General features: G+C 42.5%; 1 protein-coding gene across 9 annotated transcripts in view; it reads left to right on the top strand.

Moving 5' to 3' along the window:
• The first annotated feature begins 919 nt into the window (after positions 1-919).
• Positions 920-20149, top strand: part of SLC44A3 (solute carrier family 44 member 3) — an 88122-nt gene continuing 68892 nt past the window's right edge. For 2 of the 9 annotated variants that reach the window (XM_024245704.3, XM_054530996.2), the window contains exons 1-4: positions 12331-12446; positions 12938-13045; positions 16512-16654; positions 19540-19580. In XM_024245704.3, coding sequence (XP_024101472.2) covers positions 12420-12446; positions 12938-13045; positions 16512-16654; positions 19540-19580 — 319 coding nt within the window. In that variant the 5' untranslated portion in view covers positions 12331-12419. Of the gene's footprint in view, positions 1067-12294; positions 12447-12521; positions 12712-12937; positions 13046-16511; positions 16655-19539; positions 19677-20149 lie in introns of those variants that run through there. The other 7 variants (XM_054530997.2, XM_054530994.2, XM_024245701.3 and 4 more) reach the window with 7 other exon arrangements.

Below are 20149 nucleotides of genomic sequence, written 5' to 3'. Positions count from 1 at the left end.
TGGTAGTGGGCACCTGTAATCCCAGCTACTCAGGAGGCTGAGGCAGGAGAATCACTTGAACCCGGGCAGTGGAGGTTGCCACTGCACTCCAGCCTGGGCGACAGAGTGAGACTCCATTTCAAAAAAAGAAAAAAAATGCAAATGTAGTTTTACATTTCCAGTTAAACAAATGAGAATTGCAGGTCATAAAATTTGCTGAATGTTGCAGTAAACTGGCTCTGGGAAGGATAAACAGAGGCTGCGGTTTGACCTGTGGGCCCCTGCCCTGCCTTTCATGACACCGCTCTCACTGTTCTCAGCCTTCAGAAGCCCTGGTGGCCTTGCGGTGTAGCTCTCTTCCCCTAAAAACCTGTGATAAGAAACATATCTGGCATTAGTCATTTATATCTTATTATGGATTTATTACTCAAATGCTCTCTCCCAGGGCCATTTGTATTTTAATTTTTTCTCCAATGTGTGTTAAAAAGTTGTCCTAAGACAGCATTTTAGTACATTAATCAGGTAGGGTAGGCATGATAGAGGAGGGCTTTTCAAGTGCCTTGACAATCATTCCACCCACTTACCTAAGACCCTGCATATTTCAAAACAAATTAAGTTGCCCATGTCGTCAAAAAAATGTAGTCTTTAACAGCACTACCCAAAACTGCTGGGGTTTTTTTTTTGCCAGTGTTAATACTTGTTACACACACACACACACACACACACACACACACACACGGGTACTTTGGTCAAATCTCTAGTATATTGATGAACACTGCAATAAATGGGATACAGAACAATATTTCTAAACCATATCTAACCACAGGATATTTTCTTCAAGTAGCGCCTCCAGGTCTCACGTTCCTTAGAACACAGAAGACGACCAGGTCATAATCTCCCTTCTGTTCAGTCTCCAGCACCATAAAAGAATAATTCTAAATGCCTTCCCGCTAGAGCTCTCATTACTCATTAAAAGACACAGAAAGAAGAAAATGGTCTCTCAAGACTGGTACTCAGAGTGTCTCAGAGTGCCAGCAAGTGCTTCAGCGAGAGGCATCCCAGACACAGGTAGAAATACTTGGTGAAGGTAAGTAGGAAATTTCTTGAGGTTGTTCATAGGAAGGCTCTGCCCTGCACAAATGCAGAAATGTAGGAGACAATAGATGTGATTAACATACAAACACCACTAATATCCAACTAAATGGAAATGGTGAAACAAAAGAAAGCCAACAAATTAGACCAACCAGTCCCCAGCAGTTCATACATCTTATCTTCAGTAGAATTCAAGGACTTAGCAGTCTGACTGTTCTATCCTTCTATACTACGGTCAGAGGGTCTATGGTTAGATTGTTTGGTTTAGTCTATAAAGAACCAACCTCAATTTTATTTTATTTTTTATTTTTTTAAACTTAAAAGAAGAGAGAGAGCGAGAGACAGGGTCTTGCTATGCTGCCCAGGCTGGTCTTGCATTCCTGGCCTCAAGCAATCCTCCCTCTCAGCCTCCCATAAGACTGGTATTACAGGCATTAGGCACTGCACCTAGCCTCTTTTTTTTTTTAACTTTTATTTTAGATTTAGGGGGTACATGTGCAGGTTTGTCACCCGGCTATATTGCATGATGCTGAGGTTTGAGGTACAAATGATCCCATTACTCAGGTAATAAGCATAATAACCAGTAGTTTTCTAATCCTTGCTCTCCTCATTCACTCCCCCAATAGTCCTCAGTTTCTATTGTTGCCATCTTTATGTCCATAAGTTCCAAATGTTTAGCCAACCTCAACTTTAAAACCACACATGAAAAAAAGTGCAGAGTTAAAAAGTTCCAGATGACTCCCTAACATACACCATCATTTTTTATAATATCCCCTAAAAAGCAAACTAAATTATGTTATTTAAGGAGTGAAATAATCTAAAATAATAAGTTTGTTTAAGCAGGCTGGGCACGGTGGCTCACGCCTGTAATCCCAGCACTTTGGGAGGCCGAGGCGGGCAGATCACCTGAGGTCAGGAGTTTGAAATCAGTCTAGCCAACACAGCAAAACCCCATCTCTACTAAAAATACAAAAATTAGCCAGGCATGGTGGTGCGTGCCTGTAATCCCAGCTACTCTGGAGGCTGAAGCAGGAGAATCACTTGAACCCAGGAGACAGAGGTTGCAGTGAGCCAAGATCACACCACTGCATTCCAGCCTGAGTGACAGAGTGAGATTCTGTCTCAAATAAAAAAAAAAAAAAAAAAGGTATGTTTAAGCAAGGGGGTAAACAAAACTCAGAACAGTGGTTACCTCTGAGATTGAAAGCTTAGCAGTTGTGCCCAAGGAGAAGCATTATGGGAATATTCTAGTTATTTAATTGGGTAGTGAGTTCAGGTGTGTTCATGTCATTATGCCTTATAACTTAGTATATACCCCATGTGTACTACATACAGTTTTTATTATGCAATGTTTGATATATGCAAAAGAATATATTAACATAAATAATGTAATGTGACATATAAAATCTTTTGTAACTAAAAAAAATTTTTTAACCAAACTGAAAGTCCCTCAGGGCTAAAGGAGAGACTGTGTTCCAAGGAACACATTTAAGAAGGGAGCCTAGTAGCTATACTGTTCCCTCGCCTCACCTCCTCCTAAGAATTTTCCTGCTGGGGGTGGGCATGGTGGCTCACACCTGTAATCCCAACACTTTGGGAGGCCAAGGCAGGTGGATCATCTGAGGTCAGGAGTTCGAGACCAGCCTGGCCAACATGACAAAACCCCATCTCTACTAAAAATACAAAAATTAGCCAGATGTGGTGGCGCATGCCTGTAATCCCAGCTACTAGGGAGGCTGAGGCAGAAGAAATGGTTGAACCCGGGAGGCAGATGTTGCAGTAAGCCAAGATCGGGCCATTGCACTCCAGCCTGGGCAATGGAACGAAACTTCATCTCGAAAAAAAAAAACAATTTTCCTGCTGGAATCCTGCTGCCCCCACCAAGCCTACCCTTGCTCCCTGCTCTTCAGAGGTACAAGGGGAACACAAGCCCCTCTCCTTCCAGTCCTTTGAGCACAACCAAGACAGGGTAGCATTTTCTAAAAGCTGTTCTACAAAGTGAGTGCAAATGAGAAAGATACAATCACAGAAAAGCAAACACCTTCTTGGTGTGGCACGCTGGGCCCTAACGGCTGAGTTAGCTCTGCCCTCAGAAGTGTACCTTCTCTCCCTCCCTCCTTCTCCCCCTCATTTTCATCCTCCAGTGATACTACATGCCTGGGGGTCCCCTGCTGCTCCATGCACCTAGCCCTTTAGCCACGCTGTTTCTTCTGCCTGGGAAGCCCTTCCCACCTTTCTCTGTCTTGCCATTTCTTGTTCATCTTGCACCATTCAACTCAGTCCCCCTCTCCCAGGAAGGCTTCCTGGAACCATGGGACTGGGCAAAGAACCCGCATCAGCCTGCCTCATCATTAACCCTCAACTGAGCTTGACCTCGCTGGAGTGGGAAAATACTCCTTCTTGGTGTTTGTGCCCCTTAAGTTGGACCAAGTCCTGGCACAAAGCAAGTGCTGAGTCAATCCTGTTGAATGAAGATAGGCTAAAATTAATCAAGGTTCCCCCAGAGACCATATTTCTAATCTAAAGATTTCAAGGAGAAAAGAAGGACTTCGAGGCTGAAACTTCCTCATCCTGAAATGACCAGGATCCAGATTTAAAGAGCTGGGAGTCCTTTGCACACACACCTTGCTTGGTTTCCTTCCCTCCATTTCCCTCCCTGTCTCAGCCAAATGCTCCCCAGTGCCTCCTTATCTATCCAGTACATCTTGGGCCATTTCTGGACCAACTACAAAGACCCAAGACCTCTTGCATCTTTCATCTCATCTCTGGCTTCCAGTCTGAGGTATAAGCCCCCATGGCTGACAGGAAAGGCAAGATGGGGACGGATCTGGTCCTTCTGAGTCAGTGATCCTGCCCGCACTGGAGCCTCTGATAACTGACTCTTGTAAGGTGAGCCCCTTCTTAGTCTTGGAAGAGAAATTGCTCCATCAGAGTCTAACATCATGGTATTTTTTCCAGAGGGCATCAGGCCCAAAGCATGGTGGGAATTCAGCCACAAGAGCTGACAAGGAGGGGAAGGAAGCCTAGGAAAAGTGGGATGAAGGGTGGGAAGTCTGGCCTTTCTTACATGCTGGCCCCAAAGTACAGTGTCAATAAGATTCACAGGCTGAAGCTTAGGTCAAGCTTCAGTCTGCATCTGGGAGACCTGCCCCAAAGAGGTAATGGTCAGACACTTGAAAGCAAAGCAGGCAACCTGAGTGGCCCTAACTGCATCTTTGTGTGACCAGACTGGGACAGAAGTGAGATCTCAGCATCTTCAGAGAGCATCTAGAAGTTTAAAAAAAAAAAAAAGGTGCCAAAGGTCTTTGGAAGAGATGCAGATTAGAATATAAGACAAACATGAAAATCATGAGAAAGTTAGGAACAGATGGGCAGGAGGGGAATGTGAGGTACGGGATGAAGAAACACACAGAGAAGAGGAAAAACTGTTAAGGCCAAAGTGCTACAGAAGCTCCAGGGGCCTGCATGGGGTTGGAGTGAAGAGACTGAGGGTGGGAAACTGTGAGAGCTTGGCACCTTAGCTGGGCCAATAGATATGAAGATACAATGATCGTAAGGCTAGGCAATGATGTTGCCTCAGTGAGGAATAGAGAGGGTCAGGCATGAGTGCCCAAGCTGTGGGGGGTAGACAGGAGTAAAAAAAGGCAGAAACAAAAGAAACAAGGTAGGTATGTTCAAGAGCAGGTGCATCCATACAGAAATGTTAAGCATGTCTACTTCCCAAGTGGAAGCTCAGGAGGTGGCATGCATTGTCGTCATCTGTGGGAGTGGTGGGAAAAATTGTAGAGGAAAAATTATAAAGATAGTTATAGAAAATAAACACAAACCTTCTTGGAAGGCTGGGGGGTTTGCACGGCTTCAGTAACAGATTTGGCTGAAGGCAGCCTAATCCTCTTTACCTTTAGTTGATAGCAAAAAAGCAAATAACAAGGGAATGTGTGGAGTTTAAATAGCTTGTTTACTCATGTAAGACCAAACTGATCAACCTCGGGTGCATAATTGCTCTCTGCTGGGGGGTGGGGGGGGGGGGTCGGCAATGTTAATTACCCTCTAGTGGTGTTTACTCAAGACCTTTGTCATTTAATCTGTACTAAATAAATGCAAACTTTGCCAACTTATGGGGCAATGCTCCAGACTCAGAATAGAGCCCCTTAGCTGGACTGACAGCTGTGTTAGTGTATGTCTCTCATCTGTTGCTGGGTCAGGGCCTGCAGGTCGGACCCTACAGTCATCATGTGTGTCTGTGCGTAAAGTTTGAAAAATAACAAAAGTAGAGAAAATAGTTTAATGAACCCCCAGCAATTTAATGAAGTTTAATGAACTTCAGCAATTATCAATGGATAGTCAATCTTGTTTCCCCATACCTCCAACCATTCTCCTTTGCCCTGGATTTTTTAAAAAGCAAATCCCAGAGAGCATATCATTTTTGGTATGTAAATCTAAAAGATAAAGACTCCTTTATTTTAGACTTAGCCCCAGTGCCATCATCAGACCCCCAAATTCTTTAATATAAATTAGTTAATATCATCAAACATCCAATCAGTGCTTACATGTCCTAGAGTGTCCTCTAAATGATCTTTCATTTTTTCACTGGGTTTAATCTGGATCTAAACAATGTCCACACATTGTAATTAGTTAAAATATTTGTTTCTTTTAATCTATAGGTTTTCTACATCCTCTTTTCTTTCTTGTTATCTTTTTGCTGTTGTGATGGAGATTGTTGTCAAAACACAATGTCAAAATCAATTTTCCCATTCTTGATTTTGCCGGTGGCATCCCTGAGATGTCATTTGACTTGTTCCTCTATTTCCTATATTTGTAGTAAAGTTGGCAATCAGATTCCATTGGATTTTTCTGGCATGACAGTTTCACAGGCAGCGATACGTTCTTCCCTGGGAGGAGGTTGATGGCTGCCTGCCTCTCTTTTACAATGTTTGGGAAACTGTGATATCCTAATTCTTTTATTCCTTCTGCTTCTATAAGCCACAATATGTCTATTAAGAGAAACTTCCTTCATTGATTATTTGATTACCCTTAAGTATTGTTCGTATAAGAGAGGCAGAATATGTGTTTGATTCTTTCCCTTTAAGTTTTTGAAATGAGTTGGTCCCTAGAATTTTCTAGAGGCAATCAATAAGGATTTATTTTCATTTAGTATTATTGAGAACTTATGAATATAGACATATTCAATGTTTTTCAAGGATGGGATATTTATAAGGGTTTTGGGGTCTGGCATAAGATGGGTTTTTCAAGGCAGGGATGCTGATTTAATTGGCCAGTTTGTTATATAATAAGTTGAGAACTGGCGAGCACAATGAAGGGTAGGGAGTTGAAGTGAGTTTTGAAGGGCACAGTCGTGTGGTAACCCAGTTGAGTGATCTACGTATTATCCTGATGACAGTTATTAACCATTAGAGCCTATTGCTCTAATGGATTTTTAGGAAATTCCTAAAACTGGATTTTTTTAAAACAAACAATAAGTTTATTTGAAATGACATCTTAGTTCACAAGTGTAATAATAGTTCTTTCTTCCTTTTCTTTTTCTCCAGTACAATCTTTACTTGTTTTTGGTATCAGGTTGATGCTGGCCTCATAAAATGACCTGAGCAACTTTTGCTCTACTTCTATTTCTGGAGCAACTTGCATGTTATACAAATTAACTGTTTCTTAAAAGTCCCTTAAAAGCCTCTAGATCTGAGTTGGGGTGGGGGAGTTTAGGAGAGATATTTGGCTGCCATTTCAATTTACCAAACACTTAGTGGTTTATTCAAATTCTCTATTTCTTCTTATACCAATTATGGCATTTTACATTTTTAGGAACATATCCATTTCATCTAGGTTTACATATATTAGGGTTCATAACACTTTTTAAATGTTTTAATATGTTTTGTTATTTCCTCCATTATTCTGTCTTGAGTCTTTCCTCTTTTTTCCTGATCAGTCTTGCCAAAGTTTGGTCTTCTTAATCTTTTCCATGGGACTGACTTCTGTTTTATTCATCTTCTCTACTTTTCTCTATGTCACTGATTTCTGCCCATATCTTTATTATTGGCTTTCTTCTTGTTTCACTGTGTATGCCATTGCTTCTTGTGTTGAATGCTTAGCTACTTTATTTTTAACCTTTTGTTTCCTGATAGATATAACCATACATTTCCATCTAACTGGCACTTTAGCTGTGTCCCAATTTGACATGTAGAATTTTTATTAACATTCAATTTTAAATATTTCTTAATTTCCTTTATGACTCAAGGATGTTGTCTAGTAAGATGTTTTTTGGTTTCCAAATGAGGTTTGGGTAGTTTTTGGTTTCTGTTTGTTTGTGGGTTTTGTTTTTTGCTATTCTGCTGATATGGTTTGGGTCTGTGTCTCCACTCAAATTTCATGTCAAATTGTAATCCCCAGTATTGAAAGCTGGGCTTGGTGGGAAGTGATTGGATCATAGGGGCTGAGTTCTCATGAATGGGTTAGCACCATCCTCTCAGTGCTGTTCTCATAGTAGTGAGTTATTGTGGGATCTGGTCATTTAAAAGTATGTTGCACCTCCCCCATGTCTCTCTCCTGCTCCAGCCCTGTAAGACATGCCTGCTTCCCCTTCACCTTCCACCATGAATGTAAGTTTCCTGAGGCCTCCCAAGAAGCAGAAGCCACTAAACTTCCTGTATAGCATGCAGAACTGTGAGCCAATTAAAACTCTTTTCTTTATAAATTACCCAGTCTTGGCTATTTCTTTATAGTAATGCAAGAATGAACTAATACATCTGCTGTATTATTTATTGTACATGAAAAATTACCACAAATGTAGTGACTTAAAACAACATGCATTTATTATCTTATAGTTTCTGTTGGTCAGGAGACTGGGCACAATCTAACCAGGTTCTCTTTCTTTTTTAATGTCATGTAATCATGGGAATGACTTTCCATCACATTTACTGTATTTTTTTGGTGTATTAGGGGTCTCCAGAGAAGCAGAACCAATAGGATGGATGGATGGATGATTGATAGATAAGATAGACAGACAGATAGAAATTATAAGGAGATTTATTATAATGAATTGACTCTCATGGGATTATGGAGGCTGGCAAGTCCAAAATCTGCAAAACCAGTGTTCCAATTTAAGTCCAAAGGCTGGAAGCTGCTGTAGAACCAGGAAATGTCAATGTTCCAGTTCAAGTCCAAAGACCAGTAGGATGCTGTAAATGGACAGCCAATATCCCAGTTCTCAGGCCATCAGGCAGGAGAATCCTCTTACTAGGGTAGTGGAGTCAGCCTTTTTTTCTATTCAGGCCTTCAACTGATTGGATGAGGCCCACACACATTAGGGAGGGAAAGCTGCTTTACTCAGTCCACCAATTTAAATGCTAATCTCATCCAGAAACACACTCACAGAAATACCCAGAATAATGTTTGACCAAATATCTGGATACCCTATGGCTGATCTATTCAAAATAATACATAAAATTAACCATCATAATTGGTTGAAAGGTACAGGTCCCACCCATATCCAAAGAAGGGAACTACATAAGGGTGTAAACACCAGGAGATGGAAATCATAGGGGCCTTAAAATCTGTCCACCACACATACTGTTATTCATTACTTCTAATTTTATTGCACTGTGAAATTTATTGAGGCTTCCTTTAAGATCTAATACACAGTTTATGTTTTTACTTTAATGTTTCACATGTACCTGAAAAGAGAAAGAACATGTATTCACTGTTTGATGGAAATGTATATGAGTTATAAATATCTAATGGCTCAAGTTTATTAATTAAATTGTCCAGAACTTGTATATTTGTTTTCTGTGTGTATGTGTGTTGGGAGAGGAGAGGAAGTATCTACTGTCTACTTGATCTATTGGATACTGAGAGGAGCTAGTTAAAAATCTCCAACTATAATTCTGATTTATCTGTTTCTGCCTAAACTTCTGTTAGCTGCTGCTTAATAAATATTAAAGCTGTATTGTTGGGCACAGTTATGACCTCCCTTATGAACTTTCTATCTTAACTTTTATTTTGTCAGGTTTTAAAATTACTACATGAGCTTTCTTTGATTCACGTTTGCGCTATATCCTTTTCAAGCCTTTTAACCTTTTAGTGTCTATTTGTTTTACACAAGTTTCTTGTAGAAAACATATTGCTGAATCCCTTGCTTTCATTCAATTTGAAAGACTGTTTTTTTTAATTGGTTAGTTTAAGCCACTTACGTTTATTGTAATTGCTGCTCTATTTAGGAGGCAGCATAGAATAGCTCTAAGTATGGTTCTAAGCATGGGTTCTAGATCCAGACCACCTGGGTTCAGGCCTTGGTTCTGCCACTTTCTAGCAAGTTAATTAATCTCAGTTTCGTCATCTATAAAATGAGGATGATGAAAGTAATAGTACCTTCTCATAAGGTTATTATGAGGATCAAATAAGAAACACGCAGAAAAGTATCTGGAACATATTAGGTACTCTGAAAGTAAAAATTATTATTAGTAATTTTATTTCTGCTATCAAATTTCATATATTCTAATTATTACACTTTCTTTTTATTCCTTTTTCCTCTGCTCTCTTGCCTTTCATTCGATAAAATTTTCTTCCACTGCTTTAAAAGTTACATGTTTTATTCTTTTTTAATGGTAGTTACCCTTAAGACCTACATTCACAAATATTTATCCTTATTGATTTATTAAAGTTAACAATTTTTTTCATCTTCCTCCCATATGATAGTAATTTAACCCAGTACTACTCTAAGTACTCTAAGTAGTACTAGGTTACTTATCTCATCCATTCCAGAATGAGATTTGAGCCCGAATGTAAATCAACACACAGCTTCCTTCATTGAGAAAGTCTTCCTACGAAAGTGTCAGCTGAATCAAAGAGTTTGCTTATGACATAGCTGATATGCATTCTGGTACAAGCTCCTTATCTCTTTGAGAACCATTAATTTTTGTGAACCACCCTTTGAATGGCACTATTTTAGATCACTGTCCTATCACTTTGGCCTCTCATTCCTGAGCCCCACACCCCTCACAATATTGATATTGTCTATAATTTTAGGTCTGAGTCATAAATATACTGTTCTTTGTTTCTAGACTTTTGAAAAGAGTTTTTGTAAGTCAGGTTTAATGAAATACAGTTTACATACAATAAAATTCACCTTTTCTAGCGTACAGTTCTACAAATTTTGACAAACAGATACCACTGGGTCATCAGTACCATTCTCAAGATAATGGAATATTTCCATCACTTCAGAAAGTTTCTCCAGATTCCCTTCACCCCCAGCACCTGACAACCATTGATCTATTTTCTGCCTTTTCCAGAATGTCACATAAATGGAATCATAGAGTAGCTTATTATATCTGACTTTTTTTCACTTAACATGCATTTCAGATCATCCATGTTTTTGCATATGTAAGAAGTTTGTTCCTTCTTAATGCTTAGTTGTATTTCATTGTATAGATGCATCACAGTTATGTATAGCCACCCACCAGTTCCTGGACACTTGGGTGGTTCCTGGCCTTTTTTCTAACACAACAACAAATTCAGCCTAAATATTTGGCCACTCTCGTGCAGTATCTATTGTATCATCTCCTGAATTTGTTTCTCTTCTTGTTTGATTATGTCCTCCAAGAATGTCATTCAAATGAATCTTTCATAAGAATATTTTTATTATTAATACATTCTCACATTCTAATGACAATATGGCTTAATAGAAAATAAGTTCAAAGTTATGCTTTTAAATACTTACATATAGAAATATTTTGCTTGAGATAAACCTTTTCAATCTGAAGGTTTTTTTCTACCTTGAAATTTATCTCCATTATATCTTCAAATATTTCCCCTTCTCTGTTTTTATATTTCTTCCTTTCTGTTCTAGTTTTATCCTAGGTATAAGCAAGAAAATTTACAAATAAGCTAACTTGTTTTTTAAAACTTTTTCTACTGCCTCTGGAGGTTTGCTGAAAGTGCTCTTCCAATTACTAATTCATCATCAGCTGCATCTTTTAGACTACTGCACATTACTAATACGTAGCATCAATATTCATTCTAATTATTATTTTTATGCTTAATATCTGTTTTAGTTTCATATTTTTTCCTGATTCATATTGCTAATATCATAACTCATTTTAAATAAATTTATCATGCTTATTTAAAAATCTTGGTCCATCTGTTCTACTGATCAGTTTCAGATGGCGTATTCAATTGTGGCCTTTTAACAGTAGTTGCACTCCTCCAGTGTCTAATTCTTTGTCCTATGAATTCATGTTCCCCTGGGGTTTCACCTACTCTGTCTGATAAACATGCATCCCGGAAGGCCCAGTGAGTTTGCAGTGGGAGGGTGGTGTGAGCCCAGAAGGAAATCGCTGGCACCAGAGAACCACTGCCACTTACCCAGATCTTTCCTCCAGTCAGGTTTCTACCCTTAGGGAGAAGCAGCACCTAAATGAAGCAATTAACCTAGCAACCCTGAGGGTGGCAGGGGGAAGGGTAGAGGCTTGATTGAGAGGAGGTGGGGGGAGGTCGGCCTGCAGTTTTTTTTGTTTTTCGTTTTTTAAATTCCTCACCCCAACAGTGCTTTTGCGCTGGTCTGACATTACCTGGAAAACTACGCCACCAGTCGCTTCAGTGGACACTATCATTTCAATTGCGAAGTCAGGCAATGATTGTCCTAAGGCAAGGTGGGAGAGAAGTCAGAGTAAACCACCTCGAGAGCGCCAGTCTCCCGGAGTGTCTGGGTTCGACTCCTGCCTCCACAACTTACTGTGTCTCCTCGAACAAGTTGCATCACCGCTGGCCGTGCCTCAGTTTCCCTCCTCCGTAGATTAGGAATAGCAACAGCAGTGAGAACAGAATCCAGCACACGGTAAATGCTGCTTACCTGTTTGCTATGTGGAATACACCACTACACTGTTGCTCGGCCCTCAGGAAGGGTCTGCTGAGACTTTCTACTTCCTGCTCAGGGCAGAGGCCGACCACCCGCCCAAGGCCGTGGCGGCGCCGGCTCAGCTTTAGTTGTCAAAGTGCACATCCTGGGAGCCGCTGCCGCGAGGTGGTTGAGGCGAGAGGGCAGGGAAGCGTCTGAGCCTCTTCCTCCCACCAGAGCAGGACCCCAGCTGACAGCGGGTGAGCTGGGCAGAAACCCATGCCGGGAAGAGGCGGACCCAGTGGACCGCAGCGCCCGCAGTCGCTGGGCCAGGCGCAGAGGCGAACGGGAGGCGGCGCTGCGCCGTGCCCGCCCCTCCCCGGCCCGGCCCCGGCCCCGGCCCTGGCCCCAGCCCCAGCCCCAGCCCCGGCTCGCGGGCGCTGCGTCTCCGCGTACGGGAGGCGGCGGCGGCTCCCAGTCACCGGCCCCCGCCGGCGAGCGCACGATGCACTGCCTGGGCGCCGAGTACCCGGTAAGCGCTCACAGCCTCGGCTCTCGTGCGAGGAGCCCCGGCGAAGGATCGGGTCCCCCTCCTGCACTCACCTGCCCTGCGGACGCGTCCGCCTTTCCCGCGCACGCTTCCGCCTTTCCCGCGCCTCGAGGATCCCGCCCCCGCTTAGTACCTTGGGGCCACCTGGCGGGGAGGACCCTGGACCCTGCTCCAGTGCCGGGGCGGAGGCGGGGGAGACGCGGGCCGCGGGGCGCAAACTTGGGGTCGCCCTCAGGTGCACCTCCAGGTAAGCACTTGGCGGCAGGGGGCTTAACATCCGCTCCGCACAGAGCAGGTGGTTCAAAGGCTGTGTGAAAGAGCTTCAGGTGGCCACGTAAAAAAAAAAATATTAATTTTAAAAATTTAGAAAAAGATTGGTTACTTTGACCACTCTTCGAGTAGATTTGGGTTCGGTTTCCAGGTTGAGTCCACTTGTTTATCTTCTTTTTCTCAACTCTCCCTTTTTCTGGAAGGTTTCTGCAGAAGGAGCCCCTAGGCAAAGGGAGTGGCGACCCCAGATTTATAGGAAATGCACAGATACGGCGTGGTTATTCCTGTTCTTTCTCTTTTGGACTGGTTTGGTAAGTGTGGGTGCTTGGTAGGAAAGAGGCCAGAGTGTGTGTGCACGTCTGGAAATAACTCTGTCCCAAATGTAAATCGTAGTTGGTGTGCAGTGAGAGACTTCTGCCGTTAACCCACAATAAACATCAGTTAGTACTCGGGAGAATTCTTGTCCTAGACTCGCTAGAAAGGCTGTCTTTTTGCTGCAGGCCATGTTCTAAGGGGTGACTCCATTAGGAAATGGGAATTAACAGTTTGCAATGTGATTGCTATTTAGTAAGGCCAATGTGTCTCCTTTTACTATCCAAACTTACTAAACAGAAGTTCTTTTACCACCTGTCACACCCCCAAATCAAATATTCCTCAAGCTTTTGGTGCACCTTTAACAAAGGAAAAGCCAGGGTAAGCCTAGAAATAAATTGCATTTCCTTTAGCTGAACATCACACACACACACACACACGCACACACACACGAGATATGTTGTGTTTAGCAACCAATACTGTTAACCATAGCTAACAAGGAATGATTTTTCCCACTCTAATTTTGAGGTATGTATGATTGCTGGTAAACTCCATCAGGCTGTGCGGTTATAATCCTGAGAGAGTCTGTTGGAAGCCGAATCTTGCTGCTTTTATATTTATTTTAGAATTGTAGGTAACAGCAGAAAACGTCTCACCTGACATTTTCAAAGGCCACTTTCACGAAATCATCCATGCCAGGCTAAGGCATGCTATTTGCTGCATGGTAAATGATTAATTTATAGAGCAGGGTGATAACTACCAGATAGTAATTACCTTTGTTGAAAAGAATTCCATCTGAATAGGCCCTAAAATATCATGTTTGTTCTTCTTTCCAAGTAAGAAAGTCATTTGTTCACTTGTGACCCGTTTCACATAGACAGGCTTGGTTACAGGCACAGTGGAAGGTTAGGTCTGAAACACATAATCAGATGTTTTTTGTTGCTTACGTTGGAACTCTCCCCTAGGAGCTGGGAGAGACAGTGCACCTACAATACCTTCTGCTTAACTTCACAGATGGTTGGTGTTTTTATCTGAGACTGCTGTTGTATAAATGCAGGGAGCAGCTGGCCTGCCTTGTGCCTGGCAGCTTTGACCTCAAGCTGTTATTGTGATTTAATGATCTGCCTTAGCCCCTCCACAGCTTCAACCTAGGACCTCACTACCAAAATCTCAGCCCAGCAGCTGAGAATCCCGGGGAAAGGCTTTGTAGATGACCTGTCACAGCCTGAAGAATTGTGAACCAGCTGAGAGGTGGCACAGAGCTGGAAACTGCTTTAAAATTACATTTCATTTGCAAAATAAGTCTGAAGGTTTTAATATATCCAAGTTCTCATTACGGCATTCTGTTTTAAGAGTTAGAGTCCTTTCTTAGCTCACTGGCTTTTAGTGTCTTTTGCAACATTTTTTATTTGCAGGTATTTAAAACAGAGCAAGGAGTGTTTTGTTTTTGGATTTTTTTTTTTTCTGCCTCCGTTGTTCAGCTCTCAGGTCTTGTGACAGATGTCCTGACTGGTGATGGTGTGCCCTGAGTTAGGGCTGGACAAAGTCTTGGGGGAAGGAGCTGAAATTATAAGCAGAGATGGTTCTTGCAAATGCAGCACCAGCCTGTGTTTATATTTGCATTAAACACAAGGAAAAAAGTCTCAAAGTCTGGACTATCTCTGCCTCTACTTACCCCTCCAGTATCCTCTCCCACCCTGCCTTTTCCTATTCATCCCTCAAGATTCCATTTTCCTGATTTTGCAGGCACGGTTGACAGTGACCACCTTGGTGGCCCCACTAGACCAGTGTACACACCTCCTATATCACCTCTCATAGAGAATCACAATTGCATGTTTGAAATTAGGACAATGAAGGTTTATAGTAGTAGTTTCTTGGAAGGCCAAGGCAGGAATATCCCTTAAAGCCAGGAGTTCAAGACCAGCCTGGGCAATAAAGCGAGACCCTGTCTCTACAAAACATAAAAAATAATAATCATAAAGTCATAGTTTTATTAGCAGGGACTCAGGAATCCTCAAAAACCACTCTCACCTCTCCCACCCAGAAAAACTTTCCATTCTTCACCACAGGCTTTACAAAGGAAAGAATGATGGTAAATGGAATACATCACTTTGTTATTAGATTACTGGTGAGCTAGGCAGAAGCACATCTGACCCCTTTCCTCCCTCTAAGTCCAAACACAGTCAAGACCTTACTACACTCCAACTCAAAAGGACAAGACAAGCATGTCAAGGTGCGGTCAGCTTGCCATGCCAGCCACATTGGCAAACAGAGTCACACCTACTCCACAGCCTTTAGGTAAAGGGTGAGTGACACACACTACTAGCAAAGGTGACCCATTCATTCTAGAATCTGACCAGTTAGACTTAGGAGGATCTTGGAGAGTGGGCAAGGACAGGGAGCCTCCTTCCCCAGGAGGTCTGCAGCCCATAAGTCCTGCTTGCCTTCTAGGCTGGGTTCCTGGAGGGCAAGGAGTAGGTTCTGGTCATTCCTGTGTCTCCCAGTAACAAAGTCTCAAGCACACACTGGGCACTTGAAGAATGTTTGTTATTTTTATTTCTAAATTAGTAATAAATGCAGAATGTCTAGAAGGTATTTGAATTTCGGACAATGTACCTTTGCAGCATAAGGTATCAATACTATATATTAATGAATAGTGTATTATATCTGTTCTCCTGGAATGAACTTGTCAATATAGAGTATTAAATGATATCCTATATATTGTATACAGTACTGGGAAACTTACTAAGTTTGCATTATGGGAAGATACATATTCAATCTTGGCAGAGAGCCTGTCAGTATGTATTAATGGCACAGTTGTTTGAACTGAAATTTCAAATATTCCACATTCACTATGAGAGTGGATAAAAATGATGATAGATTGCAAGATGTTCTTGTCCAACAGAATTCCTGTGGTCCTTTATTTTGTATGTCTTAAGCAGTTACTCCAAAACACTATTTGCAGATTGGTGAACAGTGTTTCAGTACATATCAACTGTGTTGCTTCTGCAGAATCCCTTAAAAGTAAGAAAAGAAAAACAAAAAAAGTAGTAGGAAAAAAAAAAAAAACCTTGGAGAAAGAATTAGCATAGCCCTGAAGCACTTAAATAAAGCAAGAACCTCAAGGGAAGAAAAATTGAATTGTCCCAGTAAAGTTAGACCAAAAAGAAAAATGATAGACTCTTAAGGAAAAGGTTAAAAAGCACAAAGAGGTAAGAAATTGGAGAGAAATCTGTTTCAGTAGGTTAGATTCTCTCTCTACCTAAATTTATAAGTAGCAGAGGAGCAGGATGCTGATAGATTGGAGTTGCTGACACTGTTACTGTTACTGACGGAGTGAAGGGGTGTGATGCTGGAGAGCTTCACGTTCCACCAGGCTCCATTTTATATCAGCATCTGCAGGGGTGTGGGGCACCGTGTGCTCAGCCCTTTGCCCAGGCTCTCATATGCCTCCGGTTTTGCCAGGTGTTTATCATGGGCTACTCGGTGGTGGCTGGAGCCGCGGGAAGACTCCTCTTCGGCTATGACAGCTTTGGCAATGTGTGTGGCAAGAAGAACTCCCCCGTGGAAGGGGCCCCCCTTTCAGGGCAGGACATGACCCTAAAAAAGTAAGTATCTAAGTAAGTCCCCAGTCTGTAAGGAGCTGTACCTCAAAACTTTGTATAAATTCATCATTTAGAGCCTGGAAACTTTTCCCATTCAAAACTCTATCAGCCTATTTCATAAAAAGGAAGCCTGTGTGTATAGTACAGGTAAGAGTACAAGTTTTAGAATCATAGTCCTAAGTTCAAATTCAGCCCATGCTACTTTTCAGCTGTGTGATCTTGGGCAGAGTACTTAACCTCTCAAAGCCTAGTTTTCATCTCTCTAAACTAGTTATTATACCTACCTCACAAGGTTGTTTTAAGGATCCATGAGACACTGCATGAACTAAAGTATAATAAACATTAATTGCTGCTATTATTCTCCATAATGAATCAGAATCATGTTACCAATCGTATATGTTTGAACCCTACATCATCCACATGTTGTTTCTATGTGGAAATACCCGAATGCCATCTGGAACGCTGGGGACCTGTGTCCCACCCCTGCCCCAGCTATGGCACTGCGGTGTTGCATTCTTCCCCCGACTCCCCTACCCCACCTCCCACAGGGAAACAGAAAGGGGAGAGAAGAGATGGGCATTCCCTGGAGGGGAGAGAAATCCCTGACCATGAGCTTCTAAGATGGAGACTGCCTTGTAAGAATTTTTAAGATTTTAGCTCTTGCTTCACATGACAGAACAAAAAAATGATTTTTTTATTTATTTTTGTTTTTTATTTTTTTGAGACAGAGTCTCACTCTGTCGCACAGGCTGGAGTGCAATGGGGAGATCTCAGCTCACTGCAAGCTCCGCCTCCCGGGTTCAAGAGATTCTCTTGCCTCAGCCTCCCAAGTAGCTGGGACTGCAGGCGCCCGCCACCAGGCCTGGCTAATTTTTGTATTTTTAGTAGAGACGGGGTTTCACTGTGTTAGCCAGGATGGTCTCCATCTCCTGACCTTGTGATCTGTCACCTCAGCCTCCCAAAGTGCTGGGATTACAGCCGTGAGCCACCATACCCGGCCAAAAAAGCATTTTTAAGACTCTGTAATAAAAGTAGCTCCTAGAAGAGAAATCCTAAGGATCTAAATAAATCCTGAGTATAAGTTTGGAGTCATCAAATACAAATCTCAGACTAAGCCTCTTATCCTCCTGTGTGTTGCTCCTAAGGGGGCTCTTGCTCTTTCTGGGCATGGACTAATTACGGAGCATTTTCTCCTGCACTCGTAGAGCTACTTACAAAGAAGACAGGAGGAGGAAGGGCGACTTAGATGCCCATGTGCTCCCATTTCACATTGTGTTCATAATGCAGTGTCAACAAACAGTCATTCCTGGTTGAAGTGAGTATACATTCCATTATTCTCAAAAGCCAAAAGGTAGAAGCAACTCAAGTGTCCATCAATGGTTGAATGGATAATCAAAATGTGATATGTACATTACAATGAAATATTAAAAAGGAAGGAAATTCTGACACATACTACAATAGGGATGAACCCTGAGGATGTCATGCCAAGTGAAATAAACCAGTCACAAAAATACAAACATTGTATGATTCCACTTATCTGAAATATGTAAAGTAGTCAGATTCCTAGAAACAGAAAGTAAAATGGTGATTGCAAAGGGCTGGAGGAAAGGAGGGTGGGAACCTATTGTTTAATGGGTACAGATTTCAGTTTGGGAAGATGAGTTCTGTGAATGGATGGTGGTGATGATAGCCCAACAACGTGAATGTACTAATGTCACTGTACACTTAGAAAGATTCAGGTGGGGCTGGGCGCGGTGGCTCATGCCTGTAATCCCAGCACTTTGGAAGGCCAAGGCGGGCAGATCTACAGGGTCAGGAGTTCAAGACCAGCCTGGCCAACATGGTGAAACCCCGTCTCTACTAGAAATACAAAAATTAGCCAGGTGTGGTGGCGGGCACCAGTAGTCCCAGCTACTGGCGAGGCTGATGCAGGAGAATCACTTGAACCTGGGAGGCAGAGGTGGCAGTGTCATTGCACTCCAGCCTGGGTGACAGAGCAAGACTCTGTCTCAAAAAAAAAAAAAAAAAGAAAAGAAAGATTCAGATGGTAAATTTTATGTATATTTTAACACAATTTTTAAACTTTTTCAAAAATATGTATATCACACACCCAGGAAATCTTTTCCTCATCTCCTATTGCACCACCTTTCTCCCATCCCCAACAGGAGGGAAAAAAAACCTTCTGGGACCCCTTCTCAAGGTCTCTCCCATAGAGGGCTGCCTACAGGGTCTTCCTGTGCCATTCCTGGGGTCTCAGAGCCTGAATAAGTGGTGGGCAAGGGTCCGGAAGCTGTGGCTGCTAAAGCATAACCTGCTGATGGCAACACCAGTTTCATTCTTGTCCCCCCTCTACCCTGCCCCTGGGGAGCTGCAGGAGGGCTCTCCTGAGTGTCCTGGCTCTCAACCTAGGAGAAGGGGGGAAAGACAAGCCTTTGGTTCCCAGCCTTGGACCCCTCCTTTCCATTTCTCACTTCCCTGTGTTCAGTTATTCTCTGAAGCGCATTTGAACACTCTTCGGTACAAATGTGTTCTCCGTGGAGTCCATTGAATAATTTGTGCATTGGCCTGATCTAGCGATCAGTGGACAGTTTAATCAATTGCTTCTTTTCCTCAGATTTTCTCAGGTAACTCCCTAGTGCTATCCCCTAGACAACACTAAATCTGGAGAAATAAAGCTTTGTTAACGTTTTTGGATAGTTTCCAAGCTGCACAGCTTCATGGATGACCACCAGTAGGCATCATAAATGTTCAATTATGCTGAAACAATTATGAAAGTGTGCCTGGGTGATCCCTGCATTTGATAGCATGTGGATATTTTTTAAGGCCCACAATTAAGACCAGTGAGAGGCAATGCTCTAACACATTCTTCTGTTTCATCTATTTCCTAGACACGTGTTCTTTATGAATTCCTGCAACCTGGAAGTCAAAGGTACGCGGCTCAACCGCATGGCCCTCTGTGTATCCAACTGCCCTGAAGAGCAGCTTGACTCCCTGGAAGAGGTCCAGCTCTTTGCAAACACCAGTGGTAGGCACTGAGGCCTGGTTTGTTCTTTTCCCCATGATGGGGTAAGCTGTGGGGACCTAGATGAGATCATTTATCCTGACTCTCTTTCTCTGGAAAGCTGGAAGTTTTACTTCCTTGTGGATGCCTCTTCTTGTGTGGAAAAGGCCGTAAGCATTTTCTCTTGAGCTTGTTCAGGTTATTTTTGTTCTATCTGGATTTATCTGAAGCCCTAGCTATTCCATGTATGCTCCCTGCCACTGCAGGGGAATGGTCATCCACAGAGAGAGAGAGGAGACAGCCCACGTTTGAGACCCAAAGGCGGGGTCAGAAGGAAGTCAGAGAGCTCCATGCACGTGGGCACATCCGGTCCTAGAGATGTATGTGCAGGCTGCGGGTAGAATTGCCGACAAATTGGTCTTTTCGTGAGATTTTCGGGGCCAATAGATACTTCCACTGAGCAGTGGGATATCACAAGTTGTACCAGAAGCACTCGT

The sequence above is a fragment of the Pongo abelii genome, chromosome 1 (genome assembly GCF_028885655.2).
Source record: "Pongo abelii isolate AG06213 chromosome 1, NHGRI_mPonAbe1-v2.0_pri, whole genome shotgun sequence".
Classification (NCBI taxonomy): Eukaryota; Metazoa; Chordata; class Mammalia; order Primates; family Hominidae; genus Pongo; species Pongo abelii.
Note: the sequence above shows the minus strand (reverse complement) of the source record. Positions and strands in the feature narration are given on the sequence as shown.